General features: G+C 42.2%; 1 protein-coding gene across 2 annotated transcripts in view; it reads left to right on the plus strand.

Annotated features, from left to right (window-relative positions):
* The window catches only part of PSMF1 (proteasome inhibitor subunit 1), a 41,333-nt gene extending 15,408 nt beyond the window's left edge, over positions 1-25,925 (plus strand). For both annotated transcript variants that reach the window (XM_027558930.1, XM_027558932.1), the window contains exons 5-7: positions 20,754-20,807; positions 22,002-22,160; positions 22,689-25,925. In XM_027558930.1, coding sequence (XP_027414731.1) covers positions 20,754-20,807; positions 22,002-22,160; positions 22,689-22,740 — 265 coding nt within the window. In that variant the 3' untranslated portion in view covers positions 22,741-25,925. The remainder of the gene's footprint in view (positions 1-20,753; positions 20,808-22,001; positions 22,161-22,688) is intronic.

Genomic DNA, 25,925 nt, shown 5'->3' on the forward strand with positions numbered 1-25,925 from the left:
ATCACCTCCACTAGCTTTGTTCGTAGTGATGCTTCCTAAGGCCCACTTGACTTCACATTCCAGGATGTCTGGCTCTAGGTGAGTGATCATACCCTCGTGATTATTTGGGTCATGAAGATCTCTTTTGTATAGTTCTTCTGTGTATTCTTGCTACCTCTTCTTAATATCTTCTGCTTCTGTTAGGTCCATACCATGTGGTTATTTTTCTCTAATTCCAAGATTATTGGTGTTTTTCAAGTGCATATCCCCTTTACCCTCCTTTTTCAGCCCTTTGTATCTCTATCACCTGGACCTATATCTTGCACATTTTTAATGAGTTCTCTATCCAGCAAATGCTTCCCTCTGGGTTCAGAGATCCCTGGGCCTGGGCCCATACTTTTGAGGCACGTGCTGTCCCTCTGGTATGGGAGACAGGTGAGTAAATAAGAGTTTATATAACTGCCAGGTTATCAGGGATTAGCACAGAGATCCCCCATCGGTGGCCTAGGAAAGACTTCTTGGGGGTTGCTGCCTGAGCTGTGTGTTCATGGGGAAGAGGAAAAGTGTTCCTCAGGCTCATTTTCTTTTTTCCTTTTCATGTGTTTGGATTATTTCCTCAGATTCCTTTCTAGGGAGGTTGTTCCAGGCTGTGAGACCAGCAGTCCAGTGGCATCAAAATCTGAAAGCATGGGGTTGTCTCTAAATTTTGGTTTGAGAAAGAGTTCATGTCAGAATCCTGGGATATAACAGCTCTGAAGGATAAGACTAGATTTTGCAAGGACCCTGATGCCAGGCGTACCTGATGTACCTGAATCTCCCCAATGGACCGTTGGAAATCACTGAAGAATACTGATAGAGGGCGGTGGTGTCCTTGCTAAGGATCCTCGTGGATTGGAAGGGATGAGGCAAAGGGCCAAGGCTTATCACTCCTGTGTACCACTTTTAGCAGGTGGGACTTCTTTCCCTTCTTTCTGCTGCCTCACCCACCTCTCATGTCAAGGAGAGAGTATCATATGGCAGTTAGGAGTACAGGCTTTGCAGGTTGATCAACTGGCTTCAAACCCTGGCCTTGTAGCTTTGCCTGTCTCAGTGAGAACAGTTAGCCTTGGTTTTCTCATGGGCAACTTGGGAATTATTGTACCTGTCTCAGGAATATGATGATAGATGTCATATTGAGCTCATTGCTCAGAATATAGTGAGTGAGTGAGTGAAGTCACTCAGTCATGTCCGACTCTTTGTGATCCCATGGACTGTAGCCTACCAGGCTCCTCTGTCCATGGGATTTTCCAGGCAATAGTGCTGGAGTGGCTTGCCATTTCCTTCTCCAGGGGATCTTCCCAACCCAGGGATCGAACCCAGGTCTCCCGCATTGTAGACAGTTGCTTTACTGTCTGAGCCACCAGAATATAGTAGATGTTCAAGAAATACTCCATGGATCTTATTCAGGTCAAGCAGAGATGAGAACAATACTGAAGGTGTAATGACTAGATGGTCCCCTAGAAGAGAGAACCTTTTATTTTTTTTAAATAACATAGCCTATTCCTCTGAGAAAAGGATTTGATGCTGTGGAGCCACTTAGGTGTGAGAGTATTGACCCAGAGGGTGTGCTGGGAAACTGCAGTTAAGCCCAGGACCTCTATGGACATTGTTTCCATCGTGAGGACATGTTCCTCACAGTGGCCACTGCTTAATCTAGGGTAGGAAAAACTGCTATTTCTTGGCTGTCCACCATGTGTTGACTGCCATCCCCAGTGTTTTTGTTTATGGCTGCTCACCTTCCAGACAGTCCTACATAGAGATCAGCGGCATCCCTGCTTTTCCAGAGAGGGAGACAGTGGATAAGGGGAGGCAGCTTAACTTGCCAGAATTTTCTAACCAAGGTGGTGAGGTCTGGGCTTTGCCCCTATGTGGGACTCAGAAGCTTATGCTTTCCCCATCGCATGCTTCAGTTTTAGTTCACATAATCGGTTTGTGTACAAGTTCAGTGTAGTGAGTGCACACTGATTATGGAGGAAAATGTATCCCCTACCTCTCTGGCCAGTGAGATCTTTCTCAAGTAAGCTAATCTTCCAGGACTAGGACACTGAACTGGAAGAGGAGGCAAATGTTTAGGAGGCTTTTTGTCAGCCACTAGCGAATTGACAGGTCTTGCCTCTGTAGTCCCCTTCTCCCTCCACGCCCCATTGCAAGCCACCTTCCCCTGCAGCACAGATGCTTCAAAGACGACGTCTCTGTGAGAGCCCTACCAACTGCCGTGTTGTTGGGCAACCGGGCACTCACACTGTCACCTTTTTGTTTTTTCCACCAATGCCAGATTTCAGGGTAGGGCGTGAGGGCAGGAAGAAGGGAAAGAATGGGTCAGCAGAGGGCCCATTGGACTGAACAGCCTTGGGTTATGTTCTGAGCAGGAAGCAGCAGCCTCGGCCCCTTGGTATAGCATACAGGTCTGTGTCTCACCCCGAACGTCCATACCGTGTTGCCTGTCCCACACCTGGAAACCTCCAAATGCAAACTGAAGTTGAGAGGTCTTGCTTCAGTAAGTGTGTGGTGACACGTGTGTCCAGAGCTTGTCAGAGGATACTGGTTTGCTGGTGTGATGCTGGCATAGAGGGAGAGGACATTCCATTACAGTGGAGAATTGAGGATGCAAAGTAGGTCTGTTCTGCTGAGATCTCTCGGGAAGAATTACTGAAAACAGCCCATCTGTGAGGGAAATTTTTTTTAATCTAAGCCTAACTTTTTTGTTGTCATTATGATGCTAACCCATTTCCCTTTGCTCCATCTGTCCTCAGTCAGGGAACTGTATGCCCCAAATCTTGTTCTCTGTTTTGAAAAATCAATTTTTCCTGTGTTTAACCAGCTTTGCTAAAACTAAACCCTTGCATATAAAGCTCTTATGTCATTCAAAATTCATTTTTTAATCCCAGTCAATCTGTATCTTTACATATTTTTAAAATATTCTCAATATTTGTGTTCCACATTTTTTTTTAATTTTATGTTTTATTTACATTCTTTTTTAGTATCTGATATTTTATTCTGCTGATACATGCTATAATTTGCCTAGTCTCCATTGGGTATTTCAAGAATGTCCAATTTTTCATTTTAAAGAGTATACTATGAACATCTATATAATAAAATTTTATTTCCTGTAGTTACATTTCCTATGCTTGCAGATCTCAAATTTTTTTGTCTCAGGAACTCCCTTGCATGCCCCCAAGTTACTTAGGAACCCAAAAGATCTGTTTGTTTGAGTTATATCTGTCAGTATTTACTATATTATCAATTACAGCCAAACTATCTTAATTATAAATTAAGATTTAAATATGCATTTATTCATTAAAAATAATAAACCTCTTGTGTGTTAAATAACAAATTTTATGAAAATACTTTCCAAATCAAAAACTTAGTGAGAAGAGTGACATTGTTTTCATTGTTGCAGATCTTCTTAATGTCTGGCATAGAAGTCAGCTAGATTCTCATTTCTGCTTCTGCATTTAGTCTGTAGCTGATAATGTTTATGTTTAAGCCTTAACATAGTTAAGTTGTTGGAAAAGAGAGGATTAGTTTAGTAATTTTGAAATAATTGTGCATTTTCTACTTTGTATTACACCAAAACTTGATAAGTGATAGTTTCTTTAAGGTATTAACCTAAAACAATAAATAAAAGTGTTAATTACTCAGTTGTGTCTGACTTTTTGTGACCCCATGAACCGTAGCCTGCCAGGCTTTGCTGTCCTTAGAATTCTCCAGGCAAGAATACTGGAGTGGGTAGCCATTCCCTTCTTCAGGGGATCTTCCTGACCCAGGGATCGAACCCAGGTCTCCTGCTTTGAAGGCTAATTCTTTACCGCTGAGCCACCTGGCAGACCCATTTATAGAGAATAAGGGGAATCTGGTAGTTCAGTTCAGTTCAGTCACTCAGTTGTGTCTGACTCTTTGAGATCCCATGGACTGCAGCACACCAGGCCTCCCTGTCCATCACCAACTCCTGGAGTTTACCCAAACTCATGTCCATTGAGTCGGTGATGTCATCCAACTATCTCATTCTCTGTCCTCCCCTTCTCCTCCCACCTTCAATCTTCCCCAGCATCAGGGTCTTTTCCAGTGACTCAGCTCTTCCCATCAGGTGGCCAAAGTATTGGAGTTTCAGCTTCAACATCAGTCCTTCCAATGAACACTCATGACTGATTTCCTTTAGGATGAACTGGTTAGATCTCTTTGCAGTCCAGGGGACTCTCAAGAGTCTTTTCCAACACCACAGTTCAAAAGCATCAATTCTTCGGTGCTCAGCTTTCTTTATAGTCCAACTCTCACATCCATACATGACCACTGGAAAAACCATAGCCTTGACTAGATGGACCTTTGTTGGCAAGGTAATGTCTCTGCTTTTTAATATGCTGTCTAGGTTGGTTATAGCTTTTCTTCCAAGGAGAAATGACCTTTTAATTTCATGGCTGCAGTCACCATCTACAGTGATTTTGGAGCCCAAAAAACTAAAGTCTGCCACTGTTGACACTGTTTCCCCATCTACTTGCCATGAAGTGATGGGACAAGATGCCATGATCTTAGTTTTCCGAATGTTGAGTTTTAAGCCAACTTTTTCACTCTCCTCTTTCACTTTCATCAAGAGGCTCTTTAGTTCTTCTTTGCTTTCTGCCATAAGGGTGGTGTCATCTGCATATCTGAGGTTATTGATATTTCTCCTGGCAATCTTGATTCTAGCTTGTGCTTCATCCAGCCCAGCATTTCTCATGATGTACTCTTCATATAAGTTAAATAGGCAGAGTGACAATATACAGCCTTGATGTACTCCTTTTCCAATTTGGAACCAGTCTGTTCCATATCCAGTTCTAACTGTTGATTCTTAACTTGCATACAGATTTCTCAAGAGGCAGGTCAGGTGGTCTGGTATTCCCATCTCTTTAAGAAATTTTCCACAGATTGTTGTGATCTGCACAGTCAAAGGCTTTGGCATAATCAATAAAGCAGAAGTAGATGTTTTTCTGGAATTCTCTTGCTTTTTCGATGATCCAACGGATGTTGGCAGTTTTATCTCTGGTTCCTCTGCCTTTTCTAAAACCAGCTTGAACATCTGGAAGTTCAGGGTTCACACAGTGTTGAAGCCTGACTTGGAAAAAATTTTGAGCATTACTTTACTAGCGTGTGCGATGAGTGCAATTGTGTGGTAGTTTAAGCATTCTTTGGTATTGCCTTTCTTTGGGATTGGAATGAAAATTGACCTTTTCCAGTCCTGTGGCCACTGCTGAGTTTTCCAACTTTGCTGGCATATTGAGTGCAGCACTTTCACAGCATCATCTTTTAGGATTTGAAGTAGGTCCACTGGAATTCCATCACCTCCACTAGCTTTGTTCGTAGTGATGCTTCCTAAGGCCCTCTTGACTTCACATCCAGGATGTCTGGCTCTAGGTGAGTGATCACACCATTGTGATTATCTGGGTCATGAAGATCTTTTTTGTACAGTTCTTCTATGTATTTTTGCCACCTCTTCTTAATATCTTCTGCTTCTGTTAGGTCCATACCATTTCTGTCCATAATCGAGCCCATCTTTGCATGAAATGTTCCCTTGGTATCTCTGATTTTCTTGAAGAGATCTCTAGTCTTTCCCATTCTTTTCTTTTCCTCCATTTCTTTGCATTGATCGCTGAGGAAGACTTTCTTGTCTCTCCTTGCAATTTTTTGGAACTCTGCACTCACATGGGTATATCTTTCTTTTTCTCCTTTGCTTTTGGCTTGTCTTCTTTTCACAGCTATTTGTAAGGCGGCCTCAGCAGCCATTTTGCTTTTTTGCATTTCTTTTTCTTAGGGATGGTCTTGATCCCTGTCTCCTGTACAATGTCACGAACCTCCATCCATAGTTCATCAGGCACTCTGTCTATCATATCTAGTCCCTTAAATCTATTTGTCACTTCTACCGAGCTGTTATAATCAGAAGTCTGTTGGAAGAAACTGGAAGTTTACAGTATAATGGCTTTTCATTGGCTGAGTTGTGCCGCTCTCTCATTAGCTGAGCTATTACCAGCACAGAGGAACTCTTTCTTCTTCCACTGAAAGTAGTAAGATAGTGTTACTTCCTGCAGGAAATGGAAGATACTCTCTTCTTGCTGGAGTCTGTGTTGATGTCCAGTGATACCTACTTGAAAGCTCTCCCTTCTGGCCTGCTCATTCTATTTTAGTTAGGTTTCTCTTCATTAATTTTCACAAAGGGTTAGTTCCAGTGTAAAATTTGAATTCATATCAGTGAACTTTTTGTATGTTATTGCATTAAAATCCACTGGTCTATCATGCCCTTTTAATGGATCTTTTACCAGTGCATGCTGTTGGAAGATCGTGGATTGGTTGTTTGGAAAATGCTGGTTCACTGGTATGTGCTAATCCACTAAACATTGACACATTTTATTACACAATATCTAAAAAATCATATTCATGAATATTATTAATCTCATCAGCATCTGTATGGGGAACCCACCAAGTTAGTGATGAATGGTGGTGGTGGTTTAGTCGCTAAGTCGTGTCCAACTCTTGCGACCCCACGGACTGTAGCCTGCCAGACTCCTCTGTCCATGGGATTCTCCAGGCAAGAACACTGGAGTGGGTTGCCATTTCCTTCTCCTAGTGGTAAATACAAATTTACAAATGGCAGATTTTCTTGAAAGCTTGAATTTTATCATTGGCAACATATACTGTCAGTTATTTTCCTTGAAGTAACAGGTTCCATGGTTTTCAGAAAAGTGTCTACTGTGTAGCTCAATCTGAATAACCTTGGTTTGTCATTTTATGTAAAAATAGTTTTCCATGAAAAAATGGCTACTTTAGCTAGCAGCTTAGCTGCACAAGTTTCTCTTTGAGACAGCCATTGTATTTCTACATGCAACAAAAGTGCTTAATGAATATTTCCTGTTTCATCACACAGAATATTAAAAAGAAGTGTACTCAAAGATTGAGACTTTAGATAACACTTGGTAATTTTTACCACTTCTTTAAGGACATTTTGATGGGAAAATGGATGGGGGATGGTAGTTGGAGTGGCTGGTGAGTCAGATTGCCATGACTGCTAGTTACTCACTGATGCTTTTGTTTTTGTGTTTTTTGTTTATTTTTGGCTGCACTGGGTTTTAGTTGCTGCAAGTGGGCTTTCTCTAGTTGTGGCGAGCTCTGCTCTTCCTTGCTATGCACAGGCTTCTGATTGCAGTGGCGTCTCTTGTTGCAGAGTACGGGCTCTAGAGTGTGCAGGCTTCAGTGGTTGTGGCATACCGCTCAGGAGTTGCATCATACGGGTTTAGTTGCCCTGAGGCATGTGGAATCTTCCTAGACCAGGGATCGAACCCCTGTCCCCTGCACAGGCGTGTGGATTCTCAACCACTGGACCACCAGGGAAGTCCTCATCGTTGCTTTTGTACCATTAGTAAAAATATCAACACAGTGAAGAAAGCAGATAGTTTTTAAGATGAAATAGTTTTAATATCTTTTTTTTTTAATGTTTACAAGCCCATTTGAATGTACTCTTTTGTGAAGAGTCTATTCAAATCTTTTGCTTGTTTTCCTGTTGGATTGTCTTGTCTTATGATTTGTAGACATTGCTTATATAGTCTGGATTTTTAGTCTTTTGTCAGACATATGTACAACAAGTGTCTTCCCTCTGTAGCTTGCCTTTTCACTCTGTTAAGGGTGTTTTGTTTTAATTAAAACATTCTTAATATTTTATGTAATTCGATTTATCAATACCTTCCTTTTATATGTGGTGCTTTTTTGACCTGTTTGAGAAAATTTTGCCCTGTCTATGGTCATGTAGAATTTCTCATATACTCTAGAAGCTTTGTTATTTTACCTTTTATATTAAGATAATCCATTTGAAGTTAATTTTATGTGATTGTGAGATACATGTTTTACCATAGTGATATCCAGTTGATCTAGCACCATATTTGGAAAAGAATTATCCCCTACCTGTGCCACCTTAATAATTTTCATTTTTCATTACTTGTGATACAATAATAGTTGCCCTCATTCTTTTCATTGTAATGGAAGTAATCTTGATCCTTTTGATTTTTTTCCCCCATGGATGGCAAAGCTGGTTCAGTAATATTTATATGACTGCTAGGTAGAGTGCCAACTATTGCAGAAATTGCTAGGCATTTCATCCATATTCTCTTATTTAATTCTCTCAACCCCATGAGATTGGTAAGGGCTACCCTCCTTTTACGGTTTACATGAAACTGATGTTCATGTATAAGTAATTTGACCACAGTCATTCATGAACAGAAGTTGTGTTATAATAATAGAATATTGGATAGGGACTCAACCTTCAGGGAGTTCACAGTTGGTTAGGACTGATTACCCTTTTTATTCCAGACCATAAGTGTTTCTAAAACAATTAAAGAAGTATGTCTCAGGTCTGTTGAAGCTCACAGAAGGGTGATTACTCTGAAGGGTTGAGTTAGGACAGGATATAGAAGGAAGGGCTTCACTGAGATAATGCATGATGAACTAAATTTTAAGGGACTAATAAAAGTTCTGTGGTATTGGGAGTAGTTGGTATTTGTGGCCACGAGAAAAATGGATACAAATGGGGCTGTGAAGTCATCTTGTCATCTCCTGTGTGTGTGTGTGTGTGTGTGTGTGTGTCTATAGGCAGGGGAGGGACCAAGGGGTTATATATTACTTGTGCTGGCGTGTGAAGGTGAATGTGGGAACCACATCACAAGGGATCTTATGTGCTAAGAAGCTTTGATCATGGGGTAATGGGAGCCATCAAAATGGTTTGGATAGAAAGTGATTCATTTGGGACCTTTTTAACCATTCCCGCTGTCCAGGGAATCCCACTTAGAATGTCAGCTTACATAGTTATTATCTATTGAGCCTTTACTGTGTGCCAAGCTATTATTACACTAAGTATAGAGTATAGTCTCTCTTAATCTTCATTAGCAAGAGAATGAGAGGTACCTGCTCTTGTTATCCCACTTTTTGGAAAAGAAAACTGAGACACAGGTTAATCAACTTGCCCAAAGAAACAGCTCATAAATGTTGATGTGGGATTCAGCCCTTAGTATTTTCTCCTTTTGACACTTACATCAGCCATTGCTTCAGAAGAAACTATCTTGGCTTGAATTATTCCAAGAACAAAGAGAAAGCTGGTATGGTGGGAACGTGGTGAGATACGATGATAGGAGATGACTCTGCAGGGGTGAGCACAGGACAGTGTGTGTAGAGCCTTGGCGTCAAAGTCAGGAGCAGTGGGAAGCCACTAGGTGTGTGTAGCAAGAGAGAGACTTGATAGCCTTTCTTTTTTTTTTTTAATTCCTCTGGCTCCTTTGTAGAGAATGGATTAGAGAGGGACAAGAGTAGAAACAATAAGATCAGGTAAGGAGCTGACACAGGCACTCTGGCAAGAAATAATGGTGGTAGATGGTGGCAGATATAAGGATAATCTGGGATATATTTGGAAGTACACTTTACAGGACTTGCTTATGGGTTGGCTTAATGACGGGAAGAAAAAACCACGATGATGCAAGGAGGTTTTTTTTAGCCTAAGTCATTTCTAATTTCAGGCTACCATAGCTTCAGGGAACATGCTTTTCATGCAACTTAGAGCATAGCTCTGAATTTTCTTAGCATGCATTCCCAACAGTAGAATTAACTACATTAAGGACTAACCTGTAAAGAGCAATATTGCATAGGAACCTGGAATGTTAGGTCCATTAATCCAGGCAAATTGGAAGTGGTCAAACAGGAGATGGCAAGAATGAACATTGACATTTTAGGAATCAGTGAATTAAAATGGACTGGAATGGGAGAACTTAATTCAGATGATGGTTATATCTACCACTGTGGTCAAGAATCCCTTAGAAGAAATGGAGTAGCCCTCATTATCAACAAAAGAGTCCAAAATGCAGTACTTGAGTGCAATCTCAGAAATGACAGAATGATCTCTTGTTCATTTCCAAGGCAAACCATTCAGTATAATAGTAATCCAAGTCTATGCCCCAACCAGTAATGCTGAAGAAGCTGAAGTTGAATGGTTCTATGAAGACCTACAAGACCTTCTGGAACTAATATCAAAAAAAATGTCCTTTTCATCATAGGGGACTGGAATGCAAAAGTAGGAAGTCAAGAGATGCCTGGAATAACAGGCAAATTTGGCCTTGGAGTACAGAATGAAGCAGGGCAAAGGCTAATAGAGTTTTGCCAAGAGAACTCACTGGTCATAGCAAGCACCCTCTTTCAATAACACAAGAGACGACTCTACACATGGACATCACCAGATGGTCAATACCGAAATCAGATTGATTATATTATTTGCAGCCAAAGATGGAGAAGCTCTATACAGTCAACAAAAATAAGACCAAGAGCTGACTATTGCTCAGATCATGAACTCCTTATTGCCAAATTCAGACTGAAATTGAAGAAAGTAGGGAAGACCACTATACCATTCAGGCATGACCTAAATCACATCCCTTAAGATTATACAGTGGAAGTGACAAATAGATTCAAGGGATTAGATCTGATAGACAGAGTGCCTGAAGAACTATGGACGGAGATTCATGACATTGTACAGGAGACAGGGATCAATACCATCCCCAAGAAAAAGAAATGCAGAAAGGCAAAATGGTTATTTGAGGAGGCCTTGCAAATAGCTGAGAAAAGAAGAGAAGCTAAAGACAAAGGAGAAAAATATACCCATCTGAATGCACAGTTCCAAAGAATAGCAAGGAGAGATAAGAAGGCCTTCCTCAGTGATCAATGCAAAGAAATAGAGGAAAACAATAGAATGGGAAAGACTAGAGATCTCTTCAAGAAAATTAGAGATACCAAGGGAACATTTCATGCAAAGATGGGCACAATAAAGGATAGAAATGGTATGGATCTAACAGAAGCAGAAGATATTAAGAAGAGGTGGCAAGAATACACAGAAAGTGATAGTGAAGTCACTCATTCATTTCCAACTCTTTGCAACCCCATGGACTGTAGCCTCCCAGCTCCTCCGTCCATGGGATTTTCCAGGCAAGAGTACGGGAGTGGGCTGCCATTCCCTTCTCCAAGGGATCTTCCCAACCCAGGGGTCGAACCCAGGTCTCCTGCATTGTAGGCAGACGCTTTACCATCTGAGCCACCAGGGAAGTCTCAGAATACACAGAAGAACTATACAAAAAAGATCTTCATGACCAAGATAACCACAATGGTGTGATCATTCACCTAGAGCCAGACATCCTGGAATGTGAAGTTAAGTGGGCCTTAGGAAACATCACTATGAACAAAGCTAGTGTAGGTGATGGAATTCCAGTTGAGCTATTTCAAATCCTGAAAGATGGTGCTGTGAAAGTGCTGCACTCAATATGCCAGCAAATTTGGAAAACTCAGCAGTGGCCACAGGACTGGAAAAGTCAGTTTTCATCCCAAAGGCAACGTCAAAGAATGTTCAACCTACCACACAATTGCACTCATCTCACATGCTAGCCAAGTAATGCTCAAAATTCTCCAAGCTAGGCTTCAACAGTGCATGAACCTTGAACTTCCAGAGATTCAAGATGGATTTAGAAAAACCAGAGGAACTGGAGATCAAATTGCCAACATCCGTTGGATCATCAAAAAAGCAACAGAATTCCAGAAAAACAGCTACTTCTGCTTTATTGACTATGCCAAAGCCTTTGATTGTGTGGATCACAACAAACTGTGGAAAATTCTTAGAGATGGGAATACCGGACCACCTGACCTGCCTCCTGAGAAGTCTGTATGCAGGTCAAGAAGCAACAGTTAAAACTGGACATGGACCAGCAGACTGGTTCCAAATAGGAAAAGGAGTACATCAAGGCTGTATATTGTCACCCTGCTTATTTAACTTATATGCAGAGTACATCATGAGAAACGCTGGGCTGGAAGAACCACAAGCTGGAATCAAGATTGCTGGGAGAAATACCAATAACCTCAGATATGCAGATGACACCACCCTTATGGCAGAAAGTGAAGAAGAACTAAAGAGCCTCTTGATGAAAGTGAAAGAGGAGAGTGAAAAAGTTGGCTTAAAACTCAACATTCATAAAACGAAGATCATGGCATGCAGTCCCATAACTTCATGGCAAATAGATGGGGAAACAATGGAAACAGTGAGAGACTTTATTTTTTGGAGCTCCAAAAATCACTGCTAATGGTGACTGCAGCTATGAAATTAAAAGACACTTGCTCCTTGGAAGAAAAACTGTGACCAACCTAGACAGCATATTAAAAAGCAGAGACATCACTTTGCCAACAAAGGTCCGTCTAGTCAAAGCTATGATTTTTCCAGTAGTCACATATGGATGTGAGAGTTGGACTATAAAGAAAGCTGAGCACTGAAGAATTGATGCTTTTGAACTGTGGTGTTGGAGAAGACTCTTGAGAGTCCCTTGGACTGTAAGGAGATCCAACCAGTCCATCTTAAAGGAGATCAGTCCTGAGTGTTCTTTGGAAGGACTGATGATGAAGCTGAAACTCCAATACTTTGGCCACCTGATGGAAAGAGCTGACTCATTTGAAGAGACCCTGATGCTGGCAAAGATTGAAGGCAGGAAGAGAAGGGGATGACAGAGGATGAGATGGTTGGATGGCATCACCAATTAGATGGACATGAGTTTGAGCAAACTCCAGGAGATGGTGACGGCCAGGGAAGCCTGGTATGCTGCAGTCCTTGGAGTTGTAAAGGGTCAGACACAACTGAGTCAACTCAACTGAGCTGAAGGACTAAGCCTCTTTTTAAAGATTTTAATACACATTGCCCAGTTGCCTTCCTAAACACTGGTATTAATTAGCATTCTTCCTCTATTTTGATGTCATTTGCCTGTCCTTTTCATTGCTGGAGTTAGTCTCCTTTTTCTTTTAAATTATTTAGAAAGGCATCATCGTTATAACATTTGTAAGCTTAACTGAACCTAAATTCAGTTTTTGTTATTACCCCATTCTTTGCTGGCTGTTGACTGGAGACCTCTCTCTCATCTCCTTAAACTTCTTGCATTTCTCCTCACATGGCTGCCTCCATATTTAAAGCCAACAGCAGTGTGTCAGGTTCTTCTCATGCTTCAAGGCTTTCCTTCCACCTTTTCTTCTGCCACCAGCCAGAGAAAGTTCTCTGCTTTTAAAGGTCCATATGATTAGATTAGCCCACCCAGATAATCCCCCATTTCTGAGGTCCTCTGTGCCATAAAACGTAAATGTAGGAGTGATTTCTTATCACACGCACAGATTCTGGGGATTAAGAAGTTATGGAAGATAGAGAAGGGGCCATTTTTACCAAATGCAAAATACATTTCCCCTTCCCTAGAGTTCTGAGGACTCTTGTGCCATTACTGTGTCAGCTCAGCCTGAAAATATTGTCTAAATCTCTTCTACTTAAAGGACCCAGATCTCACCTTCTAAATCATCTAAATTAGGTATAGTGGAAGCTCCTGAGTACAACTGCTTTCTGTCTCTTGTCCAGAGATATGGATTGTCTGTTCCTATCATACACTGGTTGGATGGGCGAAGGATAACAGTTAACTTTTTTCTAACATGGGAGAAAAACATGAACATGAAAGTTACTAATTACAGCATTATTTATAATTACACACAACAGAAGCAATACCAATACCTACATTAGAAGAATTTTAAAGATTTTCTTCACTTCAGTGAATATTATTTGGTCATTAAAAATTTTAGTAGCAAGGACAAATAGCATGAGAAATATAGGACACAAATGGAGGAAATTAGTACAGATCTAATTGTACTTATAATTTTCACATAAGCATATAAAAATATGCTCATAAAAAGACTAGAAAGGGCAAAAATAATCATTGTGTTAGAGTCGGATGATGGGTAACATTTTCCTTACAATTTTTTAGTATGAAATATGCATATTTTTCTTTTAAAAATCTTTGTTCACATAGCCTAAATGCAGTATTTTCCAATCATTTTCAATCTCCCATTCACCTTTGAACTCATAGGATATCCTTGGAATTAGGAAAGGGAAAAGTGTTGTGCTCTGCTTGCTCAGAACACATAGCTGGTGCTCTACTTGTACACACATTCTTGTCTATAGTTATCAGCATCTCCCAGTCCTGAGTTTCCACATTTGGCAGGACAAAGTACTTAAACCTAGATCACCATGATTCCCCAGCTGAACTTGTATCCTCACTGGGAAGCAGCCTAGCTATTTGAGGTCCCCAGACCAGCAATGTCAGATCACATGGGAGCTTTTACAAAATGAAGCATCTCAGATCCCATTCCTGATCTTCTGAATTAAAACCTACATTTTAGCAAGATTCACCCCCCGATTCATGTGCACATAACAACTTGAACAGAACTGGCCTAGGTGGTTCAAACAATGCCATGAAAACTGAATCAGGGGTCAGGGTCGAGAAATCTTCAGGTAACTACTGCCGGAAGTACTGTGAAAACACAGCCGGCACTCCCAAAGAAGTGTGATGTGCAGATGGAGAGCTTTGTGTTCACGCCTGGTGGTCACCGATGAGTGCAGACCAGCAGCTGTGTTTAAAGCAGACATATTGGTATTGTGTACCAGTTGAAAGCCTGGGTTTGGAAACTTTTGATTCTGGAGTAAGCACACTCCATCCTGACTTTCCCATTGATTGCAGCTATACAGAATGCATGGAGCAGTTATTTGAGGATGCTGAAAAATAGCAGGCACATTGGCAGAGAAGACCAAAGGCTGAAATATCAATAAACTGGCCTCTGGTATGAACTCAAGGAAGCCCAAAACGAAGAATTGGATCTTGGTATGGAAAGAGAGCACTCCAGGAGAGTCCTCCATTCTGGCTAAAGTACTGAGGATGGGGTCTAGTGCTTAGAGAGGGTGGGAAGAAAATCTCCTATGTATTTTCTTCCTTTTCTCCGAAAATTCCCAACATGTGACAGTCCAAACACACTTAAAACTGAGGGAAAAGACTCTTCCTTTCCAAGAAGACTTGGTTCAAGAGTATGAAGTGAACCACTGCTGCTTTTATTGTTCTCCCTCCACTTGATACAGCGTGTGGACGTAGGCACTGTCAGGGGAGGTACATGGCAGAGCAAGGTAAGCAGTGCCCCAGCTTTCTGGCCAGAGGACCAAAAGGAAAAGCCCCAGGACCCAGAAGGTACCAAGGAGATACGTTAGTTGCTCATTCGTGTCCGACTCTTTGTGACCCCATGGACTCCTCTGTCCATGGAATTCTCCAAGCAAGAATATTGGAGTGGGTTGCCATTTCCTTCTCCACCAAGGTGATAGATCATAGAAAGGAGTGCAGAAAGCAACTCTGTAAAGTTTGTGGACTCCAGGCCTTATCTGCACAATGTACATAAGTGGATGTGATTCTAAATAGCACACCAAAAACTTTGGGAACAGAACTATAGTATCGCCCACTGCCAGGTCTCAGACTGACCACTGGATAGCACATATGTGGTACAGAACTAGATAGCGCTACAAAGGCTTTGCAAACAGAACTGACATTGAAACCTGAGCTTGAATCCCAAACCCAGCTGGGTTGGTTGTCTGCTAAGACAACAATATCAGGATTCTCCTGAAACCTCATAACAAAATATTAAAAATTTTTGGGACTGCAAAGAATCAAGTATTCCAAGATGACACAAATGTTGGAATAATTAGCTGACAGATAAAGCAGCTGTTAGAAAAATGCTCAGAGAAGTAAGGGCAAATAGTCTTGAAACAAATGGAATGATAAAAGATCTCAGCTCGGAAACAAGATACAAAGAATAACCAAATGGGAATTTTAGAAATGAAAAATACAATAATCAAAATAACTTCACTGGATGAATCCATAGCAGAATAGAGAAAACAGAGGAAATATTAAGTACTTGAAATAGATCAATAGAAATTATCCTATCTGAACAACAGAGAGAAAAAATATTTTTGTCCCAGGAACCTGGGACAATTATAAAAGATCTAACACTGGGACCATGAGAGTCTTAGAAGAGAAAGAGTGTAGGACAGAAAAATTATTTGAAGAAAATAATGGCTAAAAACTTTCCAGATTTGGCAAAAGACAGAAACTTACAGATTTTAAAAGCTCAGCAAATCTTAAACAGGATAAACCCAAAGAAGTCCATGCTCATACATAATCACATTGCTAAAAATGAAAAAAAGTCATGAAAGCAACTAGAGAGAAACATGTGTTGCTTATAGTGGAATAAGAATTTGAATGATTGTGGATTTCTCATCAGAAAACCAGAAGTAAGTTGATCATTATTCTTAAAATATGGAGAAAAAAAGAATTGTCAGAACCAGAATTCTATATCCAACAAATACATCATCTTACTTCTGAAGGATTTTAAGATATTCTTAGTATAAAGAATACTAAGAGAATTCATAGTCAACAGATTTTCTCAGAAGAAATTGCTAATGAAAGTTCTTCAGACAGAAGGGAAGAGAAATCAAATAGAAACTTGGAACATCAAGAATAAAGGAAGAGCAATAAAAATGGTAAATATTTAGATAACTATAATAGGCTGTTCTCTAGTTCAAGAGAATTAGAATATGTTTAATTTGTTGTTGTTCAGTCACTAAGTTGTGTCCAACTCTTTGCAACCCCGTGGACTGTACCACACCAGGCTCCTGTGTCCTCGACTATTTCCTGGGGTTTGCTCAAACTCTTGTGCATTTGAGTCAGTGATGCCATCCAACCATTTCATCCTCTGTCATCCCCGTCTTCAATCTTTGCCAGCATCAGAGTTTCTTCCAAAGAGTCGGCTCTTCCCATCAGATAGCCAAAGTATTGGAGCTTCAACTTGAGTATCCGTCTTTCCAGTGAATATTCAGGGTTGATTTCCTTTAGGATTGACTGTTTTGATCTCCTTGCAGTCCAAGGGATTCTTAAGAGTCTTCTCCGACACCACAGTTCACAAGCATAAATTCTTTGGTGCTTAGCCTTTATGGTCCAACTCTCACATCTGTTCATGACTAATGGACAAACCATAACTTTAACTCTATGGATCTTTGTAAGTAAGGTATTGTCTCTGCTTTTTAATACACTGTCTAAAAATACATTTTCCTTCCCAGGAGCAAGTGTCTTTTAATTTCATGACTGCAGTCACCATCCACAGTGATTTTGGAGCCCAAGAAAATAAAATCTGTCACTGTTTCCACTCTTGACCCCTTCTGTTGAATTATGAAGAGAGAAAACAGAAGAAAAAAAGAGAACAATTGGAAAAGCAATAGTAAAATGGCAGACCTAAATCTAAACATATCACATTAAATGTAAATGGTCTCAACATACCAATTAAAGGAACATGGCTTTTGGAGTTGGGCAAACCTGGTGTAAATTCATTCTTGGCTGCTTATACCTATGTGGCTTGTGTAAGAACACTTGCTTCTTTGAGCCTCAGTTTCCTCATTTGTAAAATAAGTATATGGCCTCAGAGGGCTGTTACAAAGATGAAATAACGTAATGTATATAAAGAACTCTGCACATCCATCTGTTTAAAAAGTAGAGGAGATGCATATTTGCTCATATATGCAAAGTATCTTTGGAAGGACATACAAGAAGCTGATGTTAGTAGTTGTCTATGGGAAGACCTGGTAGGCTACAGGACAGGGCTAAGAGGGAGATTTTTTTTTTTTTTTACTTGTACAGGTCCAGAGTCTTTTATCTACAGCTCTGAAATCAAAAGAGCACTGAAAAAAAGTGTGTTTTGTTTTTTTCATAAGATTGACACCAAACCTTTTTTGGTAGCAAAACGTGACCTGAAGTGGCATGAAGTTCCTTACATATTCATTTTATGTGAATTCTCATTCATTTTGCAGAAATTTTAGGGTTTTGTTTACAGGGTGCTACATAGTAATATGTTTGGTATACTCCTATTTCTAAAATATGAAAAATTCTGAATTCTAAAACACATTCAGCACAAGATTATGGATCTATGTAGCCTTTGAATTTTGAATTCAATCTGTGTATTGTCTTGAATTTTGAAACTGGTGAAGGCATTACCTATTCACAAAATTAAATCTTAAAAACTAAATTTAGCATGGTGCCTGACACAAAGCAAGCTGTCAGTAAATATCAGCAGCTGCTGTTATTCCATTCTTCCAGGCTTTTCCTGTCAACAAATCTGTTCACGTCCAATACGACGTTTCACCGTCACAGCAGACCCTGTGACTGTTACTGTTTAGATTTTACACTTTTAAAGACTGAGGTTCAAAGATTTTGTGACAGATGCCTGCCAACCAGCCAGGCAGCCCCCGACCTAGGATCCCGAGGTTTTTTCTGTTCACCAGACCACCTCAGCCAGAAGAATGGCATCAGCAGGATTTGTGTGCCGAAGAGAGCCAAGTTGTTTTTATCTAAGAGCAAAGGAGAGAATGAGGAAATTACGTGTGGTCAGGATCACCCCCAAATCCCATTAGACAGTCCAGTGGGCCCAGCCAGACAGATGTGCCTATAGCATTTAATGTACCAGCATTCTCCTTCAGGGGCTTCCCAGGTGGCTCAGCTTTAAGAATCTGCCTGCCAGTGCAAAAGACGTAAGAGATGTGGGTTTAGACCTGAGTCAGGAAGATCCTGTAGAAGAGGGCATGCAGCCCACTCCAGTATTCCTGCCTGGAGAATCCCATGGACAGAGGAGCCTGGCAGGCTATAGCCCATAGGTTGCAAAGAGTCGAATGTGACTGAGGTGACTTAGCATGCTCACACTCTCCTTCAGTTGATTACCTGATGAAGTTTTAGGGACTTGATTCTAGACACTGTACAAAAATTACCTTTAAAAAAAAAAAATCCTGAGACCCTCAATCAGCACATTAAGGACTGAACCTATTTTATAATAGGTTCTGGGTGTGTATATGAGGAGCTCACAGAAGGGTGCGTGTGTTGCAGTTAGACTATGTTGAGTATGAACCTAAGGGATATGCCATGACCATTTGAAGTACCCAAATTGTTGGGGTGGGCCTGGCAACTGCCTTTCTTTCCTCTATTGTTCTTTATTTCTTCTCTCCTCACATTCTGTGATCTCGGAGAGATAAATAGAGATGGCTCCATGTTTCAGGAGGCATCAAGGCTCATTTCTCCAAGTCATTGTTATAGTTGGTTCTGTTTGCTGCTCTGTAAGGGGGCAGTTTGTGGAGATAGATAAAATGCTTCCTGCCCTCTGCACCACCTGGTCTGTCCAGTGAGGCAGGTTATTGGGAGGCCACCAGAAAGTTTGACTGCCAGCTCCATGAACCATGGCTTGGAAACAATAACCTCGATCAGGAAAAATTGCTTCCCTTGGAAACCATGTCCACCTAATCACAATGTCTTTTCCAGCTCATTGGTAGAACTGACTGGAGAAGCACCTACTTTTGGATTTTTTCCCAGCTCTTTAATTAATGGCTTCTTACTAGAAGTTTCGATTAACTGCTATTTACAAAGCTTTTCTGAGGTCTGCCATGCCCCAGAACTGTCAGGTTTGTATTGCTTGCCAGGGCTCCAGGTAGATTCCAAAGCACACTTTTTCAAATACCAGATCTTTTTTGTTTCATTATATCCATAGCCAGATCCTTTATAGAAAAAGTAGGGAAGTATAAAGAGGAAATGTCACCCAGGTATAACTGTCACTGTTTTTATTTTCAGTTATACATCTTTCTAGTTTTATTTATACACACACACATTTTTCCTAGGCTATTGATAATCCCCTTTTCTCTTCCGTTAACACTAGAACATAAACATTTTTCCACATCATTTTTAAACATTCTCAGAACATTTGTTTCCATGGCTGCATGATCTACCTAACTGGTCCCCATTTGTGACCAATCCACTTCCCTTAGTTAAAGTCTTTATGATGATATTTGAATTTCTGTAAGAGGATTTGTTGTTGTTTAGTCACTAAGTCATGTGTGACTCTTTCATGACTCCATGGCCTGTAGACCACCAGGCTCCTCTGTCCTTGGATTTCCCAGATAAGAATACTGGAGTGGGTTGCCATTTCCTTCTCCAGGGGATCTTCCCCATCCTCGTACATTGGCAGCAGATTCTTGACCATTGAGCCACATGGAAGCCCTTATGATGGATACCTAGGCATAAAATTATCAGACCATGAAATGTAAAGATACAAAAGGCTTTTGAGAGTCAGTTACATTGTGTGTGTGTGTGTGTGTGTATGTATGAGTATAAACTTAGTTTCCACAAAGCATGCACTGATTTATGCTTCTGGCTCCTGCAGTCTCAGTGTGGGCAAAAATTGGTTCTTCCTGGGGGGTGGAAAAAAACCTTAGAAATTTGTGGCTATCCAGTGGTTTCCAGTGCATAAACTGATATACAGTATCTGCTTTTATCATTTCATGCAGAGGCCATAATGAGAAAAAGGTTGAGAAACAGAGTTCTAGCTATATATGAGCACCCATCTCACTCCACCCTTGGAAGCTTTTAAATTTGAGCTTTTGGTTTGGGATTTTAGAATAGTATTTTTCTGGTCTAAATGTTCTTAATTCTTTGTACAGACTTTAGGAACCTGAGAAAGGTTTGAATACAATAAAATGTATGTGTTCCCACTGTTTATATTTTTATCTTTCTACATTATTAGGAATCCTCCATGTTTCTAGCCTTGTGTCCAGCTCTTTTCATGTTACTGTGCTGTGTAGTGTTTTCAGTGTTAGTCTGTGTGAAGGACCATGTTGAAGTACCCCTTGTGTTCTGGTCTTAGGCAGGGACTCCCCCACCTCCATGCCTGGGAGTACGTGTGTGTCTCCACAGGCGTCAGCTTTGGACCTCTGGGAGCCCAGGCGCCAAGCTGCTCTGGGACTTTGAGTAATTGTCCCTTGTTTGTTTCAGGTGTGATCCCCTGGGCCCGTTTGCTGTCGGGGGAGAGGACCTAGACCCCTTTGGGTGAGTACTGCTGGGGAGCTGGCAGCAACATGACTTGGTCTCGTGGCCTTTCAGCCCCAGCTCATCTTCTAATTTTAGAACTTTTCGTCAGTCTTCCTTTGGGGTGAAGGAGGCATTTGTTGCCGAGTGGCTGAGGAAGCACTGCCACTGTTCTGCTCTGCCGTGCCTGGAGCAGTGCAAGAGGGCTCTGAATGTTGGGGAGCAACTGAGCAAGCCCAGAGGGCAGTTCCACTGTTGTTTTCTGGCCCCACTTGCCCTGGTGGAACGATACCCCCGGGGGGGTCTATCGGGTGAAGACTGAAAAACACACAAGTGGGTTACAGACCTGAGGTCAGTTGAGGGCTCTTAAGAGGTCATGACCTTACTTGATAAGGGAGGGTCACTCATCCCTTTTAGACTCTAGGGTAGTTCTTGTGAAGTCCCCAACAGAGTTAGAGCCTCAGCTATGCAAAGGCTCAGTGCTTCTAGATTTTAAGCTCTGCTGCAAAGCATGTCCCCAACTTGAGTGTTTCATTTTTAGACAGTGGGGAAAGTAAGTCTGAAGTTAAGCTTGAACAATTAAGCTTAAGTTTTTAACTTAATACTTTTGCTTGAGCTGAAGTTAAGCTTGAACAAACTTTGACCTCAAAGTTTGGGGTAACATCACCTTCTTATTCATCCTCATTTGAGCCATTAGGTCAGATCCTTAGAACTCCATGAGGAATGGGTACTATCAAGAGTCAGACTTGGACAATCAAGTCATAGAATGCCCAGAGACCCTTCAAGGAAACCACAAAAAAAAAAAAACAAATAAAAGCTAGTATTATAAATTGTCTCAATTCATTAGCCCTTAGACCTAAAGCTGTGCCTGGAAGAGCCTTGTTTTGGTTCTGCATTCACCTTGACAAGTTCTGGCACATGTTCTTGATCAAATCGTGCCCCCCTCCTTGGCTGCAGGACATGGCAGGGATCTCAGTGTTGTGGGGTCCTGGAGCTTGTAGAGCTGAAAGTGCAGGCCATGATGGCCAGAAAAGGTGTGCTTTTTTATGTTCTTGCTCTTGCCCACTTCCTGCTGGCACTCAGGCAACCATCCACGCATGTCTGCTTGAGCCATCCAGAGTTGGTGGCCAATTCACTTTTACCTACATTCTCATCACCTTCTTCTCCAACATCTGCTTGCCACACCTGCTTACCCATTATTCCTTCTTGTCTCAGGTGTCGGAGAGGTGGCATGATTGTGGATCCCCTGAGATCCGGCTTCCCAAGAGCACTTATTGACCCGTCATCAGGACTCCCAAACCGGCTTCCTCCAGGCGCTGTGCCCCCAGGAGCACGCTTTGACCCCTTTGGACCCATTGGGACCAGCCCATCTGGGTAGGTATTCACTCGGGGATGCTGAGAGGGAGGACCCGATAGCGGCTCAGCTCAGCATTGCAGGGATAAAGGCATCTGACACCAAGCGCAGAATTGCCAGTAGTCCCGGGCCTTGCTGCCAAGAGAGTGGAGCCTCCTCCAGGCCCCTGCCTGGTGCTCCCTGAAGCCTTCCATGAGCTTCCCATTCCTCAGTGGCTCCCTTCCCCAGTTTCCCTCCAGGAGGACTCAGAGGAGGGGTTGCTACTCACATTTACTGGACTTCTTGTATGTGCCAGGAACTCAGTGGATTCTTAGGTCAGCACTTGTGGATAGATATTTCACAGAGACAGAAATCAAGGCCCTGAGTGATGAAGGAACTTGTCCAACGTGGGAAAATCAGAATTCAGACCAACTCTAGAGCACATGGTCTTTAACTCCACAAACCACCACATCATTCTGGAGGCAGGCTCCTTCCATTCAGGACCCTGTCTACCTGTGTGCCCCTGACTCTTCATCACCCCAACTCACCAGCCCCTCTTTCCATTCCAGACCTAACCCAGACCATCTGCCCCCGCCGGGCTACGATGACATGTACCTGTGAAGGCCTCAAGAATGTAACGTCCCAGCCTTCCCTCCACTGTCCTGGAGCTGCCACCGCGGGCCCCTTCAGCACCCGTTTTCTTGTGGGCTGGGGGCAAAGGACTCTGTCCATGTGTTTGCAGGCCGGCTGGGATTGCCTCCCCACCCCCTACCAGAGCCAGGGCACCTGCTGCAGTTCTCCACCTGGCTGCATATAGGTCCCAAAGAGAAATCAGTGTGTGTCTCACCACCAGCTCCTCTCCACTTCCCAGGGGAGACTCCGGCAACATATGCCCTTGACCCGATGCAGTTCCAGCTGCATCGCTATAAGAACAGAACCCATTTTGGATGTTATTATTAAGAACCAAATGTCAATACAAAAATCATGTTGCCGGTCTCCCACTCTTCTTTACTGCACAGCTCCTTCCATGTATGAGACTTGAGAGTTTGGATCTTTGAGGGGCTAAAGGACTCTCTTAGGCATCTTCCTTTCATGAATTGCTCTCACTCCTGATACCACTAAGATGGTCTGGCTGCATGGATGAAAATGAGTGACTGGAACCCCCATAGGCCACAGGGATGACTTCCACAAGGCCAGGCGCATTGCAGAACGACTGCATCTCTCTGCAAAGGGCAAGACATTCCAGTTCTGCTTGTCTGAGCCTGTCCTCTGGGTCTGTCTGTGCCTGGGCAATGGCCGCCTTCAAACAGAGGAATAAACAGAGCAGACCTGAAGGCTAATCTCTTTTTTGCCACTAACTTAACTGAGTGACCCTATGCAAGTCCCTTCCCCTTCCAGGGCCACTGTGCCCACCTGCAAAATCCGAGGTGCCTTTCTTGCTCTAAAACATCCTGGTGTCGGCTTCTATGCATGATGATCCCTAGTAACTGGGGCAAAAGGTAAAGAATGAAGGTACAAGGCTTTGTGTGGCGATTACCTACAGAGTCTGCAACTCTGTGCCTCTGCCCACCGTGAGGCCCCGACATGAGCATAGCAGCACAGTGCTGGACGTAGGGACAAGCAGGGAGCCTGGCCTCTAGAAGCCAGTGTGTGACAAGGGTGAATGGAGGAGTTGGTGATACAGGAAACAACCCAGGAAGGCATTCCACGCCCAGGGAGCCCCAGCCTCTGGAAGTCTGTGCCCTGTATCCAGGCCCACCTGACCTTTGGTGTTCTCCAGATCCTTTTCAGCCCAAGGCCTGACAGACGTGTTCAGTGATGAACCCCTGTGCTGGAGTAGAGAAAACACCCTAGAGCACCAGACTCCGAGGCAAGAGATGAAGGCACTAGTCACTTTCACTCCACCGCTAGCATTTCAGCCATGGGTGGTGCCTTTTTCAGCTCCTTGGACTCCTTTCTCTAAATTAGGAGATAGTATTTGTCTGTGGGCAGAGGGCTACCAGAGCCTTCCTAAGGCATCTGCAAATGTGCTATATAGCCTGGAAGTGCCTGTCTGCTGTGCCCAAGAGTGGGTTACAAGTAAACTAGACAAGGCATATATGCCCAGGGTCAATCCAAGATGCCACCTGGGTATAGGTGGGGAGGCTAGGGCTTCCTGGGCGTTTCTGGAAGGACCAGTGTAAAGCTTTTAGAACAGCTCTGCTCTGGAAAAAGACCCAGAGGTCAGGCAGAACTGCAAATGCAGTCATCAATGGCCATCTTCCCCAAGAGCCAGCAAATGGGTGAGATGTTTTGTTTGGAAGCTAGATCATACCTTCTACAAAGAACTTGAGGCAATTTGCTCATAAAAGCATCCTTTATTATAAAAAGAAGCATTTAAAGGAACATCAGACAAGCAGGGGAAGTAAATAACTTTTAGGACCCTGATTCAGGGGAAGGACAAGATTGAAACAATAAATTCACCACTTAGATTTTCTAATAGTGAAAGTGGAAAGGATAGTCATAAGCATAATACTGTTTTCTGAAAACAGAAACTTCAGTGATTCATCTGCAGAATCAGTCATTTTTTGAGTGGGTCTCCTTGCATCAAGGACTGAGGAACGCAGACTGTGCCTTAAGTTATGTGTGGGGAGGTGAATGGGACCTTCAGGAACTTCCAAGTCAGCCTGTCAGTACATGTTGTGTATCTCAGCCACTTCTTCCTTCCAGCCATGAGTAATCACCGAGCAGCCAGAGGGAGTGATTCAGGTACGTTTTGTGGAACCTAGAAGTGTTAGAGCCTTAACAATAAATACCAGCACTTAATAGCCTGTTCTTCCTTTTTAAAAATAACAGCTTTATTGAACAGTTCACATACGCATAAAGTTCATGTTTTTTAAAGTGTACAATTCAGTGTTTTTAGTACATTCACAGTGTTGTGCACCCATCACCATATCTGAGTTCTGCACATTTCATCATCCAAAAAAGAAACCTCATACCCATTAACAGTCACTCTCCATTCCCTTCTCCCAGCCCCAAGTGACCACTCGTCTGTTTTCTGTCTCTAAAGATAAGCCTATTCTGGACAGTTCTTACACGTGGAATAACACAATATGTGGTCTTTCATGTTTGGTTCCTTTCAGTTAACGTTTGCAGGGTCCATCCATGCTGTAGCGTGTATCAGTAATTCATTTCTTTTAATGGCTGAATAATATTCCACATTTTCTCTATCCATTTATCAGTTGATGGACAGGTTGTTCCAACTAAAATAAGGCTGCTATGAACATTTATGTACAAGTTTTTGTTTGGTCATATGTTTTCCGTTCTCTTGGAGTGGAATTGTGGGGTCATATGGTAACTCTGTGTTTAATTTTTGAGGAACTGCCAGACTGTTTCCCAAAGTGACCGTGCCATTGACATTCCCATTAGCAGAGTATGAGGGGCCTGGTCCCGCCCATCTCCTCACCTGTTAGTCTTGTGTATAGATATCCTAGTGGGTGTGAAGTGGTAGCTCCTTGTGGTTTTGTCCTCTATTTTAAAAAAACAAAAACGGAATTCTGACCGAGGTCAAACAAGACAGAGATCGCAGACTGTGGCTTTGGTAATAGCCACCTTGGGATTACTGACTGGTGAGACGCAAAGGAGTTAAAGTTTGAATTTGGGGGAAGTTTCAGGGCTGGATGTGATTTAGGAGAAAGGTCCTGTCTATAGGGAAGTTACCATGACCTTTCCAGGTCTGGTGAGATTCATGGTAACCACTTTTGCTTGTTTTGAAATATTTGTATTGACCCAGTGGCTTACAAGTAAAATAAACATCTAGTTCTGAA

Source organism: Bos indicus x Bos taurus, chromosome 13, assembly GCF_003369695.1.
Source record: "Bos indicus x Bos taurus breed Angus x Brahman F1 hybrid chromosome 13, Bos_hybrid_MaternalHap_v2.0, whole genome shotgun sequence".
In the NCBI taxonomy this organism is placed as follows: Eukaryota; Metazoa; Chordata; class Mammalia; order Artiodactyla; family Bovidae; genus Bos; species Bos indicus x Bos taurus.